At 41.7% G+C, this 23163-nt stretch overlaps 1 protein-coding gene across 2 annotated transcripts in view; it reads right to left on the bottom strand.

Annotated features, from left to right (window-relative positions):
* The window catches only part of retreg1 (reticulophagy regulator 1), a 150738-nt gene that overhangs the window by 15650 nt on the left and 111925 nt on the right, over positions 1 to 23163 (bottom strand). For both annotated transcript variants that reach the window (XM_078539141.1, XM_078539142.1), the window contains 2 exons: positions 10104 to 10230; positions 8460 to 8544 (listed from right to left, as the gene is read on the bottom strand). In XM_078539141.1, coding sequence (XP_078395267.1) covers positions 8460 to 8544; positions 10104 to 10230 — 212 coding nt within the window. The remainder of the gene's footprint in view (positions 1 to 8459; positions 8545 to 10103; positions 10231 to 23163) is intronic.

Consider the following 23163-nt stretch of genomic DNA (forward strand, 5'->3'; position numbering starts at 1 on the left):
TGTAATGATTCCTGGTCACACCACTAGGTGTCATTTTAATAGGAATTCCAATGTTGATCTCCTCACTAACCTGTAACAGCTCCCTGTCACACCACCAAAATAAATAATTAGTTTTACACTTCTCCCAGGTCAGCCATGAGAAATGATTTTTTTTCTCCTCAAAGCTGCAAGTCTTTAGGTGTTTTTCTGCTGTTTTTCAGATTTTATTAAAGTCCCTTCACTTGTTCCTGATTCTGCCAAAATAATTAACTCACCGTTTTTTGCAGAATTTTGGAAAGAAATAAGGACCTTGAAACTTTGAGGTTCGTCAGATATTATCAAATTCTCCTTACTTTTCACATAACCACCTTTAACCATTCACCTCAGTTTCAGAGTAATAATTAGCCCCAGGTCTCTCTTCGAAATAAATGGCTATATCGTTTTCTTCAAGGTCCCAAATAGCCTCCTTATCGAAAAAACAAATATAGCAATCAATGGTTCCAAACTCATATACAAAAGTCATATTTCCTGCTCTGTTTGCTCCAATATAAAATTAAATAACACTGTTTCATCTGACAAATAAATAAATGGGTGGCCTCTTCCATCATTTCTCCTCTCCCAAAAAATAAAATTCACATTCCCAAATAACTAACAATGACCACAATTTCAACTACAAAACTATCTTCTTCACTTGTCCAGTGTAAAATTCATAAATACTAGCGTCACTTTTCACTTACTAAATAAACGTCTGCTCAAGCCAAAATATTTACAGATAGTTTATATGCATACATACAGAATCCCATTACAAATGTTTATGTAGCAAGATTTCATTATAAATGTTAGTTATAAAAAGTGGTATACACTATTTTAACAAAATATGATCAAATATATATTCAGTCGTTTGGTAGTATAGAACCTGAGTACTGCTGGAACAAAAGAGACATGCTATCAAAGCTTTTCTTCTTCCACTCAGGATAGCTCGCAAGAAATTACAAGACTGTAATGGAGGAACATTTATACTGCAAATATATATTTAATATCTTAAAAAGTGTAAATCCAATGTGCATAAGTTGAAACTTCAGGTGTCATTCTTTGATACAAATACCAATTAATTTTAATTATAGAATGCTGCAGTCTGAAACCACCAAGCACATTCCAATCTACAAAGTTCCCTAACCAAACAAGTACATTCTTACTATTTCAGCCTGTGTTTACCTAATCATTATTACTTTGTGGGCTTAAAAGGACAGAGATCCACCTTAGCAGAAAAATAATACAAGCGTACATAGTTTTACAGTCCTTTCTTTATAAAGCAATTTATTGAAACTGCGCATACTTCATGTAACATTTTCCTGTCAAGCCTAGTTTCAATCATATCCGAGACCTATTCCTTTTAAAGTACCTTTGAATGATTCCTTCAAGTTTGGTCTCAAGGCAGGCGGTACTTTTGTATATTTAAGATACTTCCCAACTGTGACCCCAGGATAGATGAACACAGGTCTGATTTTAGCTGTTCCAGACAGCATTACCTGCCTTGGAATAGCTGAAGCCAGGCCTGTGATCCAATGCGGACTTCCCAGTTGCTGCTTGTCACACCTGTCATCACTTATCCCGACCAAAAATACATTTTCCTTCTCGTCTCTACTGTGACTGGATCAGGGTTTTAAGATCTTCAGCATTTCTGTAATTTTAAAACTAATACACAAGCGGGGAAGCCTGGATTAAGTATAATCAGTTAATTTTAAATAATATGGGTTTTCTAAATTATTGCTGGGCAAAGTGTTTGAAGAAATACCCATCAAGACCCTCTCCACAAGGACCAGTCCCCGGTGCTCCACTCTGAGATAGCTTCATTTTTCCCCATCTCACTGATCTTATCAACAGGTATGCTCAGCACTCATGCTTTGTTCCCTAATGCTAATCCTTTTTTTTACAAAAAAGTCCACAACATGCACAACATACCCATCAACTCTCTCTCTACAATCTCAAACAACCTCCTTTTCCATTTCTCCCAATACCCATCACCATCACAGTACTGCCACAGTCATTCTTCCACCCCTTTATTTTTCCATCAATACTTCCACACATCTTCCCTACTGATCCCACACAGCAGAATGACACTAGTATTGCTATACTCCAGCAGCCCCCTCCCAATCTTACCATTCCTCACCTTTTCTAGTTCTGCAAACTTCAGGTCTCTGTGACCCTTGTGCCCCTCCAAGACTCATATCCCATAATATTGTCTCCCAAATCCAAATATTATCCCCAAGTTACCAAATTCATATGGCCCTTCCAGCTTCCCATTACCATTAAACAGGTTCCAACAACTGACTTCTGTACTGCCTGGAAAATCTCCCATACCATTTTCATCTGTATTTTGAGACATTCACTGCAAAATAATGTTAACAGTTTTTTAAATTAATTAGGCAGATTTACAGTTTGAAAGCAAATGCACATAAAATCATGCCAGAGCCATAAAATAACAATCACATTACTCTATAATGAAAACTTAATTTGACTGAATCACTGTAAATCTAATTATATATTGTACATTACAGAACATAAAACTCCGCATTCTGACTCATCATGAGTCATGTCAAACAAGGAACATTAAAAATATTGAAATCTTGTGTAAAGTCAACAATTTGTGACATTTTTCCATCACATAGCCCATATTTATTTCAACATATAAAAATTTGCTCTAGCACACCTGATTGTGTAATTCTTCTCACATGCTTTACTGCCAGCCCTACTTCCTAACCATATGTCTCTTAAAAAGAGGCATTCATTCCTTTCTTAAATTTTCTGTTGTAATAAAATATCTCAGAATGTTGAAGAAAACTGCAACCCCATTTTGGTACCATTTAGAACAAGTCGGGAGGGTAGTAAATGGAGAACTACCATGGAAACAGAAACAACACTGTTTCAGAGATTCTAAAGCTAGTCACTGCAGGCTAAATTCCGTATCTTCTGAAACCCATTCACTGTAAAGTCCTGCCTGCTGTTTTAGGTGGTTTCAGCAAGCAACCATCACCAAGCGTGCTTTTGATTGGCTCAGTGTCAGAATAGGGGGGCATGTATTGAGTATGCTAGCATGAGTTCAAACCAGCCTGCACTGCTTCAAGAGGTGCAGGCTAGCTTTAAGAGAAAGTGCATCGTGTCTGGAGGTGATGCTGGCAGTCCTGTGAGAGCTGAATCTTACCTGGGAAAGACAGAAGAAAGGCAAAACATGGGAGATAGCAGATTCTCAAGGTTTTCAAATGCTGCACTGGAGGTCTTGGTGGGTAAAATGTCAAGGAGGAGAGTTGTCCTGATGAGAGTGGGGGCTACAGAGTGGATGAGCAAACTGATCATGACACCATGGTACAGGAAGCTGTTCAAAAGGGGGGAGTAAACAGGAATGTAGTGGTAGTAGGGGACAATATAGTCAGGGGATTGACACAGTCCTCTGCAGCAGAGCACCAGAGTCCAGACAGCTGTGTTGCCTGACCGGTGCCAGGGTTTGGGACATCTATTTGGGCTGGAAAAGCGCTTGCAGGGGGAAGGGGAGGATCCAGTTGTGGTGGTCCACGTAGGTGCCAATGAGGGATAGGACTAGAAAAGAGGTTCTACTTAGGGATTATGAGCAGCTAGGGGCCAAATTAAAAAGCAGAGCTCAAAAAGGTATTAATCTCCGGATTATTACCTAAACCATGAGCAAATTGACTTAGGGTAAATAAGATTAGAGATTGGTGTTGGAAAAATGGGTTTCAGTTCACTGGGGAACCAGTACTGGGGAAAGTGTGAGCTGTACCATTGGGACGGTCTTCACCTGGACTGTGCTGGGACCAGTGTTCTGGCGAGTTGTATAACTAGAGTGGTACAGGGGGGCTTTAAACCAAATAGTAGGGGGATGGGATCATGTGAGGAGAGATGTAGTAAATTAAAGGAAAATGACAAAGTAATAGAGCAGGGTATCAATTTGGGTAATGATAACTAGAGTGTGGCAGGAATGGACAGCGTGTACAAACTTAAGTACACCAGCAGTTAAATCCAGAGATTGCAAAATGGTAAAATGCCATTCAGTGAAATCATGGCTGATCTCAACACCACTTTCCTGCCTACCCCCAATACCCTTTAACTCAAGTCAAGAATCTATCTATCTCTGCCTTAAAAACATTCAATGACCCTGCCTCTACTGGTTAGACAGATTTTTGATAAACAAAGGAGTCAAAGGTTATGGGGGGCAGACAGGAAAGTGAAGATAAGATTACAGATCAGATCAACCATGATCTTATCGAATGATGAAACTGGCTCGAAGGACTGACTGGCCTACCTCCTGCTAAGTCCTATGTTCCTATTCATTTGCTATAGTGCATCCTCAGGCACTTAGCATTGACACAAGCCCCTCACATATCTGAGGTTGCACAAATTACCAGCTGTTCAACCATAATAGTCATGGGTCAAACAGACTGTATAATGCTCAGTAGCACAATGTGCCTTTCTATTGCAGGACAAGGTGGCGCACAATCGGAAGCAGCAGGAGCTAACAAGAGGGTAACAGACATGCCTGCACATCCAGGTTCCCATGGAGGAGTTAGCGCTGGCCATAATTTTGTCACCTGTTGTTGAAGCAATGAAAACAGAGGATGACTGTTTCCTCATAACTAAAACTTCCTTTTCAGAACCCACTTCCCCTCATCTCAAACTCCCTTTTGATTTACAAGCTGCAGATAGTGTAAATCTCTTCTTCTATCTCTCCCTGCAGCACAATCTCACCCTGGCATCTTTCTAGTTTCAGATACTGAATAAGTGCAACCTTGCCAGGCAGTGTGGGAAGAGCTAGAAGACAGTGATGATGGCAACACAGCACCATCATTGATTTCACACTCAGCCAACAACTGTGCTTAGTTTAGAGGCGCATTCTGCACAGGTGGTCTGCAGCCAGGGTGAGGTAATTGAGTTCTTTTGCCAAAGACTCAGATGGGCACTTGAAAGGGGCATCACACAGAAGAATGCTAATGGATATGCCCAACAAATGCTTGGTGCATCAGGAAGCCTGTCAGGAAGTCTGTGGTCAATGCCAAGGAACACGGTGGAGTCCAGCATCAATTTGGCACAGGGCTTTGTGCACAGCTTGGAGCCCTTTCTTTACAGAATGGAACAGGGTGACCACACTCAACAGCATACTTGTGAACCCAACCAAGATGCAGCATCAGATGGCAGATGTCTCAACTTCCATTGCAACACAAGCAGCTTCTACTAGAATTCTGAATGCTCCAGTACAAGCTCAGATTGCTGTCCTGAAAAGCAAGCATGCTGGTACAGCAAGCAATTAAGGCAGAAAATAGCACATTGGCCTTTATTGCAAGGGGACTGGGAATGTTCGCTGCTGTGTTCAGGGTTCAGTACGATTCTCAACTTCCCAGATACTGAAGCTGTCCATATGCAGCAAGACCTGCACAATATTCAAGCTTGGGCTGATAAGTAGAAAGTAGCAGTCACACCACACAAGTGCCAGGCAATGACCATCTCCAACAAGAGAATGTAACCATCTCCCGTGACATTCAATGCCATTACCATCACCGAATCACCCCAACATCAACATCGTGGGGGTTAACATTGACCAGAAACTGAACTGGACCAGCTACAAGAGCAGGCCAGGGGTTGGGAATTCTGAGGCAAGTAACTCACCTCGTCTCCCCAAAGCCGATCCATCATCTGCAAGGCACAAGTCAGGAATGTGATGGAATACTCTCCACTTGTCTGGATGAGTACAGCTCCAGCAACACTCAAGAGGCTCAACATCATCCATGACAAAGCAACCTGCTTGATTGACATCCCATCCACAAACATTCACTCCCTCCACCACCAACACATATGGCAGCAGTGTGCCATCTCTACAAGATGCACGGCACTAAGGCTCCTTCAAAACCCGTGACCTCTACCACCTAGAAGGACAAGGGCAGCAGATGCATGGGAACACCACCATCTGCAATTTCTCCTCCCAGCCACTCACCATCCCAGCTTGGAACTATATCGCCGTTCCTTCGCTGTCACTGGGCCAAAATCCTGAAACTCCCTTCCTAACATGACTATAGGTGTACCTACATCGCATGGACTGGGGCATTTAGAGATGAGCAACAAATGCTGGCCTTGTCAGTGGTGCTCACATCCCACGAAAGGATAAAAAACAAAATACTTACATAGTGTTGGTCTTTTTACCTAGGGAAGGATATACTTGTCTTTGATGGCGTGCAATGAAGGCTCACTGGACTAATGGTTTGAATGAGGCGATTGTCCTGTGAGGATAGATGGAGTAGCCTAGGCCTATATTCCCTAGGGTTTACAGGAATGAGAGGAGATTGACAGGTAAATGCTGGGAAGTTATTTCATTATGGGGATTACAGTCTTGAAATATGGGGACAGCCATTTAGGACTGAGATGAGGAAGAATTTCATCACTTAAAAGAGTTGTCTCTCTTTGGAATTCTCCACTTCAGAGGGTTGTGGGTGCTTCATTGTTGAGTGTATTCAAGGCTGAGATAAACAGATTTTTGATCGATCTCTCAGGGAATGAAGGGGTATGTGAGTGGGTGGGAAAGTTGAGTTGAGGCAGGAGATCAGCTACGATTTTACTGAATTGTGGGGCAGGCTCAAGAGATGGGATGGCCTCCTCCTCCTCCTATTTCTTATTTATATGATTAAACAAGCAAGGGTAAATTCAACTAATAGCAGATGCCAAAAACAAAAAACTACTGCGGATGCTGGAAATCCAAAACAAAAACAGAATTAACTGGAAAAACTCAGCAGGTCTGGCAGCATCGGTGGAGAAGAAAAGAGTCGACGTTTCGAGTCCTTCGTGAGGTTATTCAGGTTTGGCATGAACTGCAGTGGGCGTGATGAAAACCTCTGACAAAATCCCAACTCCGGTATTTAAAGGGATAATCCAAAGATGGAATTTGTAGGAACCCGGAGTTTGAAGCAACAGAGTAAAAACTGCCACTGTGGAATTAGGATAATCAAAGATCAAATTAAAGCGTCCCACTTTAATGATAGCTCACTTGACGCGCTATTGGGGACAGAGAGGAGTTCCCCAACAACTGAAGGAAGAAACCTGCTGCTGGCTGCAGTAGGCCCAGGTGGTCAGCAGCCAGAGCAATGTGCTATGCTGCTGGATTCAGTTTAGGAAGTGCTGCATCAATCTAACCAGGTCAGGAAAGGTAAGCACTGATGCACATTCACCTATAACCTGCTGTGCTCATCACTCCTCTATGAACTTCCTTGCATCCCCACCAAACCATCCATCACTGGCACTCACTCACATCCTTGTGCAATTTTATGCCTCTCCCTGATAGCCACCATTCCCAAATGTGCTGCATCCCTTCGTACAAAAGGGAGAGGAAGTCGGAGAGGGGCACCATAGGTCTGACAGCTCACAACTGCAAAGGAGGAAGACGCTGTAGGTAAGTGGAGCTTGGGTGAACCCAGCCATTGAAAGTGGGGAGACTGGGGGCTCCCAGCCGCCTGACACAATTAAATATCAGCGACCCACGTCATGTTGACTTGATTTCAATAGCAACTGAAATATGCTCATCTTCATAACGATAAGTTGCAACATTCTTAACTTGTCTGTACTAATCCTTTATCTTCAGCTGGGCCTTCGCACCTTCAGATACAACTGCTGTGTCAATAAAGCAACTTGCGAATATTTTTCTGTTAGCATATCTTTGATAACATTTCTGATATAATTGTGTTGTTGTACAAAGAGAAAATTAAATAATAGAAAATGTCAAAACATTCTCCACTTACCTCAACTATTTAGGTTTGAGTCCTGCATAGATTGATTAGATTAATTTTTTTCTGTTACACAGCTGCAAACAACCTTATTGCTATAGGTTTAGACAGCCAAGTAGTTAAAGTTTTAAACAGCCCAGACTTGGTTCTGTTAAATTACAAAGATGTTTCAAATGGTAGGAAAACAGGTCACACCATTCTGATGGAAAGCTGTAAAGTTATATTGTTTGGGTAATGTTGTAAAGAGCTTTACTCCACTTCTACTTTATGCTGTTCCTGATCTAACCTGAGAACACTTCATCCACTGACTAGAAACACTGACTAGAAACACGAAGTGAATATTTTAGGCTATGGTGCTTACACACTGGCAAGAATATGAGGCAAGAATATGAGGCAGAAAGAAGTCAATATGATAAACAACTGCTATCTCGTTAAAAGCAGAGTAATTAATTAGAATACACTGTTCCCAATCACATGAAAACTAGTTTATTATGAGTGAATAAAAGCATTGCACAGATTAAATGGATTTCTGTAATCTTCCACAAATGTGATGTTAGGCAAAACCCCTGTCCATTGTTAAAATTACTATCAGAACTCTCACAAGATGTGGTGCAGCTGTCTGCAATTTAACATAGTGAGAACATGTAAAACAAAAGCAATTAGACTTATCAAAATTGGTCTTAAAATTGCAGGAGGTGTACTTACACAAGAAGTATGATACCAGAGCCCCAGGAATGTAGCGTCCAATAACTGCACAAAATGTACAGAGACTACAAACAAGGAGACAAAACTGGAGGGTGTGGGTGGGAGTGGCAGAGGAAGGAATAGAAAGAAAGGTTATCAGACTGCCATATGACACAAACTGCAAGAAAAAAAGGTATTTGCATAACCATGAACATTAACGGTCTACCTCTGGAACTTGGATTTGAACCAAAGCAAGAAAATTCAGATAACTTTGATAGCAGGTGGACGGCAGTCTACTGATTAAAATAATTTTGAAATTCAACAATTATTTGCCAACCTCTTAAAAACAGCACAAAGAGAAACTGACTGGTCAATGTGCATGTCTGGAGCAACACAGGTGTATTCACGCACAGCTTTTTCAGTGGTATCAATGAACAGAATAATTAGCCAAAGGAAAATACCACTCTGCACACTAACCAGGAACACTGAATGCAAAGCAGAAACATGTTTGTTTTCCAGTTTGGTATTCCTTGATAATTGTGCATACAAAAACAACCTACAATAAAGTAAATGAATGATGCTAAAATAGAAAAATATAAATTATAAAAAGAAAAGCTAACCTTAGTTAGACCATAGCCTTGCATCTTCTTTCAAAGCCCTTCATTCTCCCTTTGGTTATTTGCTGTGGACCACGTTACACCACATCCCCCTAAACTTGGGGTTTTAAGTGGGACTGAAATTTGGGGAGGGAGTGGAGAGAATGCCAAGCCTGTCCAATGTCATCAGTTTAAGGTCCTGTTCTATTTAACACCAGGGCCCCATTTACATCCTGCTAGTCAGCTGCCCAACCAAGTCGAGCATAAAGAAATAGCTTATTTTGGACAGGTTACAATTGTGTGCCAACCAGCATCAGGTTGGGGGTTGGGTGGGGGAAGGGGGAGTAGTCTAAGGCACCAGACCTTCATTGTGGGGCCCAGAGTAGCACTTCAGCTTCTCTTAAATCCACTGAGGAAAGTTTTTGATTTATTTTATAGGGCCTCCTCTTCCCCTACCAGGTTTTGAGCAGGACACCTCAGCTGCCAGTTAAGATGACGGGCAAGAAATGAGCAGAAACAGGTCAGTAAGTCTTTGCACAGCTCTTTTAACACCGTGCAATCCCAATCCCGCTGTGTGGGATTGGTCAAAATTCCAACCTTCACCCCGGCCCCATGTGCCACTGCTCGGGAGGGATGGCCTCTACCTGAAAGCAGCAATGATTTAAAAAAAATGAACTTTGACACAAACAAAGCGCAGTGAACTCAGGTAAAATTTATGCATTACAGTCAATTTTTAAGCACAAAACAAGATTTTTTGTTAATTTTTCTGTTATTTGATCTGCCTTGCTTAAGTACATAAAAGTGATGGTAAATCATGTTAAACATAAGCAAACAAGGAATCTTAACCATCTCCCATTCCTCACATGATTAATTAATCTAAATGCTTTGGGCTTTTATCCATTTCTTTCATACTCATTGCCCAGCTACATTCCAACTTGCAACTAGCAAATCAGAATGACCATTTTTCACCTCTTTTGTGAATTCTCTATTTGCAATTTTTTTGGAAAATATAAGTGTCTTTATTTTAACTGTGAACTTGACATATTGTAGAGAAGTTGCATTTTCTTACCTTCCCAGGGTTCTGCTTTTTGAAATGGGACATCTCCTCAAAAAACGCAGTACAACTTATCCATGACTCTGTAATGCACTGGCTGAGTCTTGGTGTGCTCTCCTGTTTAGTATCAGTCATTTTCCAGCTAAATAAAAGATAAGTTAAATGTTCTTTTAAAAGAATGAAATCAACCAGGTGCATTAGTCCACCTTGGCACCAGACTTATTTACTGTACTAGTACATTGGTGTTGATGTGCACTTGGCAGTCTTGACGTCTTCCATAGTTTGGATCATAGGAAAAACATCCAAGTGTCAGTTGCAACAGTCTGCAGTGCTAAATCTGGCAACCTTACCCCATAGCAGAAACATAGATACATAAAAAGTAATGTAGCTAAATGATCTTGCTGCTGGAATAATAAGGTCAAAAAAAGCTATACAGATAACTAGAGAACAGATGCTGCTCTCCTGCCAGCTGAACTACAAAAGCATTAAATACAAATCTACCTTCAGAGAGCTCAAAGCTCCCTCCAGAATCATCCTAGCCTCCTCCAGAAAGCTCCCTCCAGAATCATCTTAACCAAGATAAAACCTACAACTGTACTGCTGGGTATTTTCACAGTACAAGTGAACAAAGCAAAAAATGTTACAGACCCATAATTTCCCCTAATTCAAAACCTAATGAAGTGATATACACACATACATATATACACACACACATACATACATACACACATGTTGCACAGTGCCAAAGTTAAAGATTTAACTTAACTTAATTAAAAATAATTACTGCAAATTTAAAGATTTGGGCTAACAGCTGTTTCAATACACGAGAGGCAATATTAGGCCTCCCTACAATGGGTAAGAGATGACCTTGGTTCAGGAGGTCAGGATGTAGAATCGGTTTGGGTGGCGATGAGGAATAGTAGGGGAAAAAAGTCACTAGTGGGAGTGGTCTACAGGCCCCCTAACGGTAACCACAGTGTAGGACAAAGTATTCAATAGAATATATTGGGTGCTTGTGATAAAGGGACAGCAATATTCATGGGTGATTTTAACCTACATATAAACTGGAAAAATCAGATTGGCAGGAGCCTGAATAAGGAGTTCATTGAATGCTTGTGAGATAGTTTCTTAGGGATCATGTTCTGGAACCATCCAGAGAGGTGGTTATATTAGACTTGGTATTGTGTAATGTGACAGGATTAATTAATGACCTCAGGGTAAGGGCACCACTAGGTAGCAGCAACCACATGATTGAATTTTACATCCAGTTTGAAAGGGAGAAGAGCGGGTCTAAGGCTAGTATCTTAAACTTAAATAAGGGCAACTTTGTAGGCATGAAAGCTGAGCTAGCTGAAGTGAACTGGGAAACTAGGTTAGAGGATAGGTCAATGGAGAAGCAGTGGCAGACGTTTAAGGGGATATTTCAGAGTATTCAGGATAAGCACATTCCTGTTATAAAGAAAAATTCTAAGGGGAGGACCCATCATCCGTGGTTCACTGAAGTTACAGAAAGCACAAAACTTAAGGAAAAAGCATATAACTCCACAAAGATGAGTGGCAGGACAGATGATTGGTCAGAATATAAAGAACAGAGGGAATGACTAAAAGGTTAACCAGAAGAAAGAAATTAGAGTATGAGGGGAAGCTAGCTAGAAATGTAAAAACGGATAGCAAGAGTTTCTACAGATATTTAAAAAGGAAAGAAGTAAAGTGAGTGTTGGTCCTCTAGAGAGAGTGAAAATAAGGAATTAATAGTAGATAATAAGGAAATGGCAGATGAAATAAACAAATATTTTGCTGCTGTCTTCACTATAGAGGATATAAAAACATTCCAGTAATAGCTCTAAATCAAGAGGTGGAAGGGAGAGGGGAAATTGGTGAAATTACAAATCACTAGGGAAGCAATACCGAGCAAATTGATGGAGCTGCAGACTGACAAGTCTCCAGGTCCTGATCGACTTCATCCTAGAGAGTCTTAAAAGAAGTGGCTAATGAGGTAGTCAATGCGCAGGTGTTAACTTTCCAAAATTCGCTAAATTCTGGAAAGGTTCCATCAGACTGGAAAGTAACAAGTATAACCCCTGATTTCAAGAAGAGAGGAAGGCAGAAAACAGGAAACTATATGCCAGTTGGCTTGACGTCTGTCATGGAGAAGTTGTCAGAATCTATTAAGGAGGTTATAGCTGGGAGCCTAGAAGAGCTCAAGGCAATCGGGAAGAATCAGCATGGTTTTGTGAAAGGAAAACCATGTTTAACCAATTTATCGGAATTCGTTGAAGAAGTAATATGCACTGTGGATTAAGCGGAGCCTATAGGCGTAGTGTACTTGGATTTCTAGAAGGCATTTGATGAGGTTCCACACCAAAGGTTATTATGGAAAATAAAAGCGCATGGTGTAGGGGGTAACACATTAGCATGGACAGAAGATTAGCTGGCTGGCAGAAAGAGTATGCATAAATGGGTCTTTTTTGGATTGGCAGGATGTGACGAGCAGAGTCCCACAGAGGTCTGTGCTGGGGCCTTAACTTTTTACAATTTACATCAATGACATAGATGAGGGGAGTGAAGCCATGGTAGCTAAATTTGCAGATGACACAAAGATAGGTAGGAAAGTATGTTCTGAAGAGGACATGAGGAGACGGATATAGATAAGTTGAGTGAGTGGGCAAAGATCTGGCAAATGGAACTTAATGTGGGAAAATGTGAAGCTGTTCACTTTGGCAGGAAGAACATAAAAGCATGGTATTACTTAAATGGAGAATGGCTGCATAATTCTGAGGTACAGAGGGATTTAGGCGTTCTAGTGCACAAGTCACAAAAAGTTAGTGTGCAGGTACAGCAAGTAATTAAGAAGGCTAATGGAATGCTATCCTTTATTACGAGAGGAATTGAACATAAAAGTATGTTATGCTTCAGTTATACAGGGCATTGGTGATGTTTCCTCTTGTGGGGTGAGTTCAGAACTAGGGGGCAATGTTTTAAAATTAGGGGTTGCCCTTTTAGGATAGAGATGAGGAGAAATTTTCTCTGAGGGTTGTGCAACTTTGGAACACTCTGCTTCAGAAGGCAATGGAGGCAAGGTTATTTAACATTTTTAAGGCAGAGGTAAGATTGATTCCCTTGCCTAACAAGAATCTAAGGTTATCTGGGGCAGATGGGAATTTGGAATTCAAAACACAAACAGATCAGCCATGATCTTATTGAATGGCAGAGCAGGCTCGAGGAGCCAAATGGTTTATCCTATTCCTAGTTCTTATGTTAAAAACTAAAAATCACAAAATGCGATCCAAACCTGCAGCGTATGTGCCTGCTGCTTCTTTCATGGCAGTGGGTTGCATGGCATTTATGTGTCCTGTCCTGGGAAGATGAGATACTTGACCATAAGATTTAAATTAGGCTCCCAAAGTGAAATTGCAAATCTGATATAACAGTTACAGCTGGGATTCCCGTGGCTCGGGAAATACAAACATATGAATTAGGAGGAGTAGGCCATTCGGTCCCTAGAGCCTGCCCTGCCGTTCAATAAGATCAAGGCTGATCTGATTGTGGCCTTAACTCCACATTCCATCTGCCCCTGATGTCCTTTGACTCCCTTGTTAGTCAAGAATCTATCTACCTCTGACTTAAAAACATTCATTGACCCTGCTTCCATCGCACTCTGGGAAAGAGTTCAAATGATTCATGATTCTCATCTCCGTCTTAAATGGGAGACCCCTTATTTTTAAACTGTCCCCCCTAGTTCTAGTCTCTCCCACAAGGGGAAACATCCTCTCAGCATCCACCTGTCAAGACCCCTCAGGATCTTATGTTTGAATAAAATCACTTGTCAATCTTCTAAGCTCATACGAACATGCAAACATACAAAATAGGAGCTGATCTGTTTGTTTCGAGTTCCACATTCCCATCTACCCCCGATAACCTTTGATTCTTGTTAGGCAAGGAAATCAATCTACCTCTGCCTTAAAAATATTCAATGACTGCCTTCTGAGGAAGAGTGTTCCAAAGTCACACAACCCTCAGAAAAAATTTCTCCTCATCTCTGTCCTAAAAGGGCACCCCTAATTTTAAAACATTGCCCCCTAGTTCTGGACTCACCCACCAGACATCCACCTTGTCAATACCGTTCAGGATCGTATATACTTCAATAAAGTTACCCCTCACTCTTCTAAACAAGCCCAGCCTGTCCAATCTTTCCTCATAAGACAACCCTCATTCCAGGTATCAATCTAGTAAACCTCCTCTGAGCTGCCTCCAATGCATTTATATCCTTCCATAAGGAGGCCAAAACTGCACACAGTTTGAGATGCGGTCTCACCAATGCCCTGTATAACCAAAGCATAACATCCTTACTTTTATGTTCAATTCCTCTCGTAATAAAGGATAGCATTCCATTAGCCTTCTTAATTACTTGCTGTACCTGCACACTAACTTTTTGTGACTCATGTACTAGAACACCTAGATCCCCCTGCACCTGAGAATTATGCAGCAGTTCTCCATTTAAGTAATACTCTGCTTTTTTATTCTCCCTGCCAAAGTGAACAACTTCACATTTTCCCACATTATACTTCATGAGCCAGATTTTTGCCCACTCATTCAACCTGTCTTTATCCATCTGCAACCTCCTTATATCCTGTTCACAACATACTTTCCTACCTATCTTTGCGTCACCTGCAAATTTAACTATCATGCCTTTACTCCCCTCATCTAAGTCCTTGACATAAATTGCATAAAATTGGGACCCCAGCATAGAGCCCTGCACGACTCCACTCATCACATCCTGCCAATCAGAAAAAGACCCATTTATGCATTCTCTGTTTCCTTTCAGCCAGCCAATCTTCTATCCATGCTAATACATTACCCCCTACACCATGAGCTTTTATTTTCCACAATAACCTTTGATGTGGCACCTTATCAAATGCCTTCTGGAAATCCAAGTACAGCATGTCTACAGGCTCCCTTTATCCAGAGATTATTATCTCTCTCCCTCTCCCGCAACCCCCCCCACCCTTGCCACCACCCCCCAATCACACCATCCGAGGTGTCAGTTGAGTGAACCTTCTTCAAATCCAGTAATTAAACGAAGAAGTGAGTTGCCAAACTGTAGCTGCTTTTTTTTAAAAAAAAAGTGCTGCTCGTGAGTCAGGAGAAGCCCATCCAAACTCCCCAGCCTCAATGCAAAGCTTCTGAAGATTACAGTGTCTATTTGCTGCTGAGGTCTTTTGCACCCACTTCCCTGATCAACCTATGATGCCAAGCCTTCTGTATGCAATCTCACGCTCCCTCCCTGCTGATTGCTGATCTGACCTGCCCCCTCCTACTGACACGATCTTTCCCTCTCTCCAGATTACAGTCCAACCACACCCCCATCCCTGCCTTGATGTAGGATCACTTCTTCCCTTTCGCCTGCCAAATTGACTCCACAAGATCTGCATAGCGATCCTTTGCTCCATCCCGATTGTTGATTTGATCCACCACTTCTGCCCGTGACCTCTCCGTCCTTTTCTCCCTCCCAACTGTCTGTCCAAACATCCCACCACTTCTGTCCCCTGATCTTCCCTGATTGCCAAGGAGCCTCGTCAACTGCAGCCTCCTGCCATTGGCTTTCTCACCCAGCAGCAGGCAAGCCTGGTGGATGGTAAGCAGAATAACAAACAAGATCCTGGTTAAACTCAGCAGGTCCTTGGCATTCCTAGAATATCTGGGTCTCCACCTGCCCTCCACAAATGCCCTCCACAATTTCAATGACAGGCCATGTTGTTTCAAGTTCCTGTAAATTTCATTTATGCATCTGTATTAATAGCTATAAACTAGTAACTGTTCTCTTGTGCTCAATAACCAGAGCAAAATTCAGTCTTGACAATTTCAAAGGAAATTTCATTCCGTTTTGAAAGGCTGTTTCAAAACAATTGTAGTTAAAATTCAGTAATGTAGATTCATCTTTTGCAATTTATAATTATTGGTCACAAAATTCAGTTGCATGACATGCGTATTTCAGCACCAGGGATGTTGTTTTGGCTCCAAAACAGTGTCCACATCACGCATACACACTTGTATGATGTGGACTGCGCAAAATACCATTTTGCTTGATAATTCGGGCATTGAGAGCGTGTGCCAGAAGTATGTAAAGAAGACAGTCCATGGCAATAATTAGCAAATAATGTAGATATGTCTCTAGTGGTGAAATTTAACATTAAATGCTCCACCAAATCTTAATCTTACAGTTTTAAAAAAATGTATTCATGGGATTTGGGTATCGTGGGTGAGGCCAGTATTTATTGCCCATCCTAATTGCCCTCAAGAAGTCAGTGGTGAGCTGCCTTCTTGAACTGCTACAGTCCATGTGGTGTAGGTACACCCACAGTGCTGTTAATTCCAGGATTTTGACCCAGCAACAGTGAAGGAACAGCAAAATAGTTCCAAATCAGGATGGTGAATGACTTGGAAGGGAACTCTCAGGAGGTGGTGTTCCCATCTAGCAGCTGCCCTTGTCCTTCTAAATGGCAGCAGTCGTGGGTTTGGAAGATGCTGTCGAAGGAGCCTTGGCAAATTCCTGCAGTGCATCTTGTAGATGGTACACACTGCTGCTACTGTGCGTCGGTGGTGGAGGTAGTGAACATTTGTGGATGTGGTGCCAATCAAGCGGGCTGCTTTATCCTGGATGGTGTCAAGCTTCTTGAGTGTTGTGGGAGCTGCAATCATCCAGGCAAGTGGGGAGTATTCCATCACATTCCTGGCTTGTGCCTTGTATATTATGGATAAGATGTGGGGAGTCAGGAGGTGCGTTACTTGCTGCAGGATTCCTAGCCTCTGACCCGTTCTTGTAGCCACGGTATTTATATGGCTAGTCCAGTTCAGTCTCTGGTCAATGGTAACCCCCAGGATGTTGATAGTGGGGGATTCAGCAATGGTAATGCCATTGAACGTCTAGGGGCAATGGTTAAATTCCCTCTTGTTGGAGATGGCCATTGCCTGGCACTGGTGTGGCACGAATGTTACTTGCCACTTGTCAGCCCAAGCCTCAATAGTGTTCAGGCCTTGCCACATTTGGACATGGACTGCTTCGGTATCTGAGTCGTCGCAAATGGTGCTGAACATCATGCAATCATCAGCGCATGTTCCCACTTCTGAACTTATGACGGAAGCAGCTGAAGATGGTTTGGCCTAGGACACTACCCTGAGGAACTCCTGCAGTGATGTCCTGGAACTGAAATGATTGACCTCCAACAACCATAACCATCTTCCTTTGTGCTTAGGTATGACTGCAACCAGAGAGTTTTCTCCCCCACCACCCTCCCAATTCCCACTGACTCCAGCTTTGCTCGGGCTCCTTGATGCCACACACTGTCAAATGCCACCTTAATGTCAAGGTCACTCTCACCTGAACACGTGTTCAGCAGCAGGAAGGAGCACCCACCAGCAACCCCCAGCCCCCCCACTGGGGCAGTCTAAACCCCCACTCACAATTTCAGTGGCGTCAGGACCCTTCTTCCGAGGTAGTGTGAACCATAGGGAACCCCAGTCCCAAGTGGGGAAACAAAAACAAAAATCAGCCACCTGCTCCTGCAATTCTTTCGTTGACATGCTTTGAAATTGTTCTCAGTTTCAATAGTTAGATGTTTCAATAGTTAATATACTTTTATTGCAGTGATTGATTATAGTGCTCTATCCTTCAAAGGTAAGTTACCATTAAATTGATGTAAGTGTTGAGATGCATTTGAGTACTTCTCCCATGGGAAAACTGTTCTTTGTATTCTTTGTATTCAAAACTGAAGAAAACATTGCTTGGGATCTCGAGTGTAATTTCCAGAGCCCTATTAAATTGAAAACAAAGCCTCCAGCAGCTTTCATTTAGCAAAAAAAAAACAGACACCTGCTCCTTGAGCTGTTTTATTAACAGAACATTTAGAGTAGCTTAGGGAAAAAAAGGCCATTGGGTTTTTCAGTTTCAACAGACTCAATTGTTTAGATTTCCCAGGATTTATTATTACAGCTGAGCCCATTATGAGTGCTTGGCTGAATTTCAAAAGCTTAAGAACCACTTATCTCAACAGGGGTCTGTGTTCACATTTTGATTGACAGTTTAAAAGAGATTATTAAAGGATTAACTATCTTTGATGTGGCTAGTGAAATAAATGTTTTTACAACTGATTAACCACTTGAGGGGATTTAATTTTTTTTGAATGAGTTTTATGGATGAGAGTTTATTTCAGTATCAAGTGTGTTTGAGTGAGAGCCCTATTAGACTTTTAAATTTCTTTTAATCTCCCTTTCAAAGACAGGGCTCCTAAGGTCTGTGGCTTTGGAGGAAGCATGGGCAATGAGTGTGCATGGAGGAGACATTGGGGCAGGTAGGGGTGAGAGTTTGAGGGTGAGGGCCCGACATTCATCGTTAAAACTGGGTTGATGTCCCAGTAAATAGAGAAAGGCCTTCTAACCTGCCAGCTTGGATATCTGCCCTCCTTTATTATCACCCCAGGCCTGCCCAGCTCCATCCCACCCCTGCCAACAATGGGGGTGAGACAGAAGACGCTGGGTGTGTAAATTTTGGCTACCGGCTAGCATCCCTGGCTGCATCCCGCTTCCCTGGTCATTTTTCCCCAGAGGTGGGATGGTGGGGTGGTAGGTAGCTGATTTACCCAATTAATGACAAATTAAGGCATATTGTTGGAGGCCAACTATAATTTTGTCAGGAGGCGTTGGGGAAGAGGGAGGGTGTCTGGAGGCAGCTTCCTGGCGATGGTGGCCCGTCTGGCCACGGCTGAAACTGCAGGCTGCTTTGTGGAGGGGCTTCCCCCACAACCCGGCAATGATGGAACAGCTGCTGAGGCCATTTTTTTTTAAATTTAGAAAAGTTAGACAGACAGTTCCTCCATTTTGGGGTGTCATCTCTCTCACTTGTGAAGGCAGCCTGCTGTTCTTCTGAGCTGGACTGACTCCTAATGGCCCTGCAGCTTTGAGAGCCTGCCTGTTGTCCTTAACTAGATGGTAAGCCTGCCCTCTGGCCACTAATTGGTTGATTTGGAGAAAATCACAGATGAGTTACTGAGCCCCACAGAATGCTGGCTACCGAACCTCGTTTGATTTGAGCTAGTTGGTGGGATATTTTGTTTCCATGGTTGTTTACACGGATTTTACACAATATTCTCTCCACATTACATCTGTCACAAGTACTATCCAGATGTTTTTACATATGCACCTTTTACACCCATTTGTAAAAAGTGATCTCTTTGCACCCTTCTCCCCTTTTTACATCTGCTGGTGAGTACTAGGCTTCAGTCTCCACTATATGCAATGTCTAATGTCACTAATTGAGCCAATCCTGCATTCTCTCTGTTTCAATTTTGATTCAGTTTCATGTACTCAATTTAAAGCTGGGGCATGACAGCCTTATTTAATTTTTGTCTTTTTTTCCCTTTCATTTAACTTCTCACTCCAAGATATTGACCTGTTGACATATAATCAATCATTCAGTAAGTACATTCTAGATGTCCTTTGTCAAATGACATTTTTATATCCACTACCTCTTTGGATCTCAAAACTCCCATATACCTTCCCTTGTTAAGCTGCATTCAAGTAGCTTGGCTTCTTCATTTCTTTCTTCTTTCAATGCATATTTTCCCTCAACAGCTCTTGGCTCATTACAAAGCCAAAGACTGTCCATGAGTTTAATACTGCTCCCATATCTTCAACACCAGCCATTCCTGTACAGGATATGTAAAAAAAATCATCTCACAGTATGTTTTCTCTCACCCTAATCTCAGAACTCTTTTATTACAGATTCTCTCATTTCTATTTTATCAGTATGTCTACCCTATTGCTCTGAACTTTCCTTTCTTGTTTCTTCTAAGATCCAAATATTCTTCCTCCTCTTTGCACAGTTAAAATTGAAATAAAGGCTTTCTCAATAAAACAAATCACAGCGTGTGCTTGCAGTATGTCACAGGCATCTTAGTAGAGGTCCACAAGCCAAATGATCTTCAAGGGCAGTCAGTGAATGTGTTCCCCAAATCACCAATAACATTCTCAGATTCTATAGTCCCACGTAATAAAAACTGAATTTGTCTTATTCAGTTAACATGAAACAGTAGCTCTGCAAATCAGCTCGACTGATTATAAAGCTGTACATCTGCAGAAAGAACAGCAGCAAAAGGGTAAATGTCATAAGATCCATGACGCTTGTGACAAAAGTATCATCCATAATGAGAATTCTCTGCACACGAAATATTTTCAGTTGTCAGGAGTATTTACAGGTCTGTAAGCTGGCCCTCAGTGCAGTGTCTTCAGCTACAATTCTTCTGAAGGTGACCAATCAGCTTCACCATCCATTCAGGGATGGTGGGCGGGTTGAGGAGGTGGGACTAGTCAGCGGGTGAGTGAGAGTGAGTTTGTCAGTGAGTTGCTGAGGCAAAGCCAAATGGTTGCGAGAAAAGACGGAAGGGACCAGCAGCCACCTCTGCACATCGAGCACATTCTGAACAATCTCCAGGAGCTGCTCTTGCAATGGGAGGCCTCACCCTGTGGATACCTTCAGGCTTGTCGTTTTGAACCATTAAAGGATCAGAATACATCTTATGTTCATGCTGCTCAGATCGCCCACTGTGCAGCTGCCTTCTGAGTAGCTGAGGTTTTGACACAGCATGGGCTTGTACGTTGCTACCAACATTGCATTGCCCTTGGAAACTTACTACAACTTGCCCATTTAACAAACCTAACTGGCTTCCCACTACTGCCGGACAGGTTGCCATCACAGCACAGAAACACCTCTGGGAGAAGTGGGAGAAGGCAGTAACACGTCAGGGAACCAGCACAATGCATTTTTCTTCAAGGGCCTGATAAAATTCCCCCAAAGTCTCTTGTGCAAGGTGCATTGCAGCAGTACCATAAACAATAACATTTGTTATATATTTCAGTTTATTGGTCATAGATGTTTAATGTATTTATTTATACATTGGAAATGGCAAGGGGGAGCTTAAGACTTAAAAATGGGCACAAGGATTGAGGCATACAATTGACCCACACCTGTTCAGTGCTGCAGGCAGCAATTCAAATTTGTGCTGTTTGCTCTTCTAAATCATTTCTGCATGCAGCCACCGTTAACCATGCTGTACACTGGCTGCATGCATCAGCAGGGGACATGATATTGCGAGTATTTAGTAATACTTAAAGACAGCATGTGCCTCTTAAAGGGGTGGTGTATTGTGGCTACAAGTGGTGTAAGTTTTTCAGAACTAAATCAGTGCTGTGATACAAAAGCAAAATACTACAGATGCTGAAAATCTGATATAAAAAACGCAAAATGTTGGAAATATTCAATAGGTCAGGCAGCATCTGCAGAGAGTTAATGCTTAAGGCTGAGGAGGGGCCATTGACTTGAAACATTAACTCTATTTCTCTTCAAAGATGCTGCCTTATTGCTAAGATGCATTGGGCGAGATAGCATGCACCAAGGTTGTCAGGCAATTCACTGGAGGTCTTGATGGAAGAGGTGGGAAGAAGCAGGGCAGGAGGCCTTCCAGACACTATTCTCAGGAGGGAATAGGAAGAAATAAGTGGATATCAATGCCAGGAGTGTTATTTGAACATGGATGCAGAGCAGGCAAAGTTTAATGATCGCACCTGAATTACCACTGCAAGTGGCTTCATCATCAAATGCCATATCCTATCAAATACACAAATAACCTCACCAACTATTCAAGTCACTACACCTCCTTCACTCATGTACCAATAATCTCTATCAGACTCACCACTAAACATTCATACCCTATACATCAACCTTGCAGCCACAACTTAACAACTCTCAGACACTGGCAGCTATTCAACCATAACAGCCACAATCACCCAAACATATCGCAGGACACTCATTGACACACTTGTAGGAAAAAGGTGGCATAAAGCAGCAGGAAAAACTGGAGCACCAGTGCACCTTAATGTTATAACCTCCATCATGGCAAGGGACCATTTATGAGCAGCACTGAAGCAATTGATAATGAGGCTATTCAGATACCTAATTCTTCTCCTCTCATTTTTTTTTTCCCCCCATTCAAAAAAGTACCATGTCAATAGGGTTTTCTATATTAATTGTGTCCACAACTAGTGATAAGATACCTGCCTTATCACATTTTTAATATGACTTTTCCATTTATGCGAATCTGTCACTTTGTATTCCTGCGCTCTGACCACTGGATGGCATTGTGGAGCCATTTGTCAACCTTAACCAGACTGTTTCTCATTTGCCCTTCTGTTCACCACAACTGCATTTTTTTTTATTTTAAGGATAAGTAATTAACAAAAAAAAACATAAAATAAATATTTCACAATAATATCAATTAAGTAGATCGATTGAATTGTATTTTGTATATTTAATGCCTTAAAGTTTCTATCTGAAGGCCTCAACCTGTCTCAAAAGTCGAACAGTGAAGTGAGAAAACTTTTTTTTATATCAATACTTGTTTAATGGGACATATAAGTTGACAAACTCAGTAATAATGAACTCTTGGTGCCATTAGAGTGTTCGTGAGGAAATTACATTCTTTTAATATTAAATGGACAGATAATCATGGGTTAACAAACTGAAAATTTAGGTTGAACTGTTTGAAGGTAACAACATAAAGATAAGAACTAGCCTATGATGTATAAATTGGTGATGGAGGAACCATACATGGAAATGAGAGAGATTTTGGGGCAGTGGCTCAAAAGGAACCAACAACCATAATCATTTGGTTAAAAAAAAGATACATCTATACTCTTATTAACTCAGTTATCTTTTGCTAGAAAAAATTCCAATTAAACTTAAAATTAAAGAGTGGACTGTATAAACGTATGTGTTATGTTAAAAATCATGCTTCTGCACTAGTTCCAATGTACAAATTTTACATCCTGACTGGTCCACATTCTACCCTTTGTAAACTCGAGGTCATCCAAAACTTTGCTGCCTGTGTCTTAATTCGCAGCACGTCCAGTTCCCCTATCACCTGTGCTCACTGATCTGCATTGTCTCTGGGTCAAGCAACGCCTTGATTTTAAAATTCTCATCGTTTTCAATTCTTCCACGGCCTTGCCCCTCCCAATCTCTGCA

This window comes from Cetorhinus maximus, chromosome 3 (genome assembly GCF_964194155.1).
Source record: "Cetorhinus maximus chromosome 3, sCetMax3.hap1.1, whole genome shotgun sequence".
NCBI classification, from domain to species: domain Eukaryota; kingdom Metazoa; phylum Chordata; class Chondrichthyes; order Lamniformes; family Cetorhinidae; genus Cetorhinus; species Cetorhinus maximus.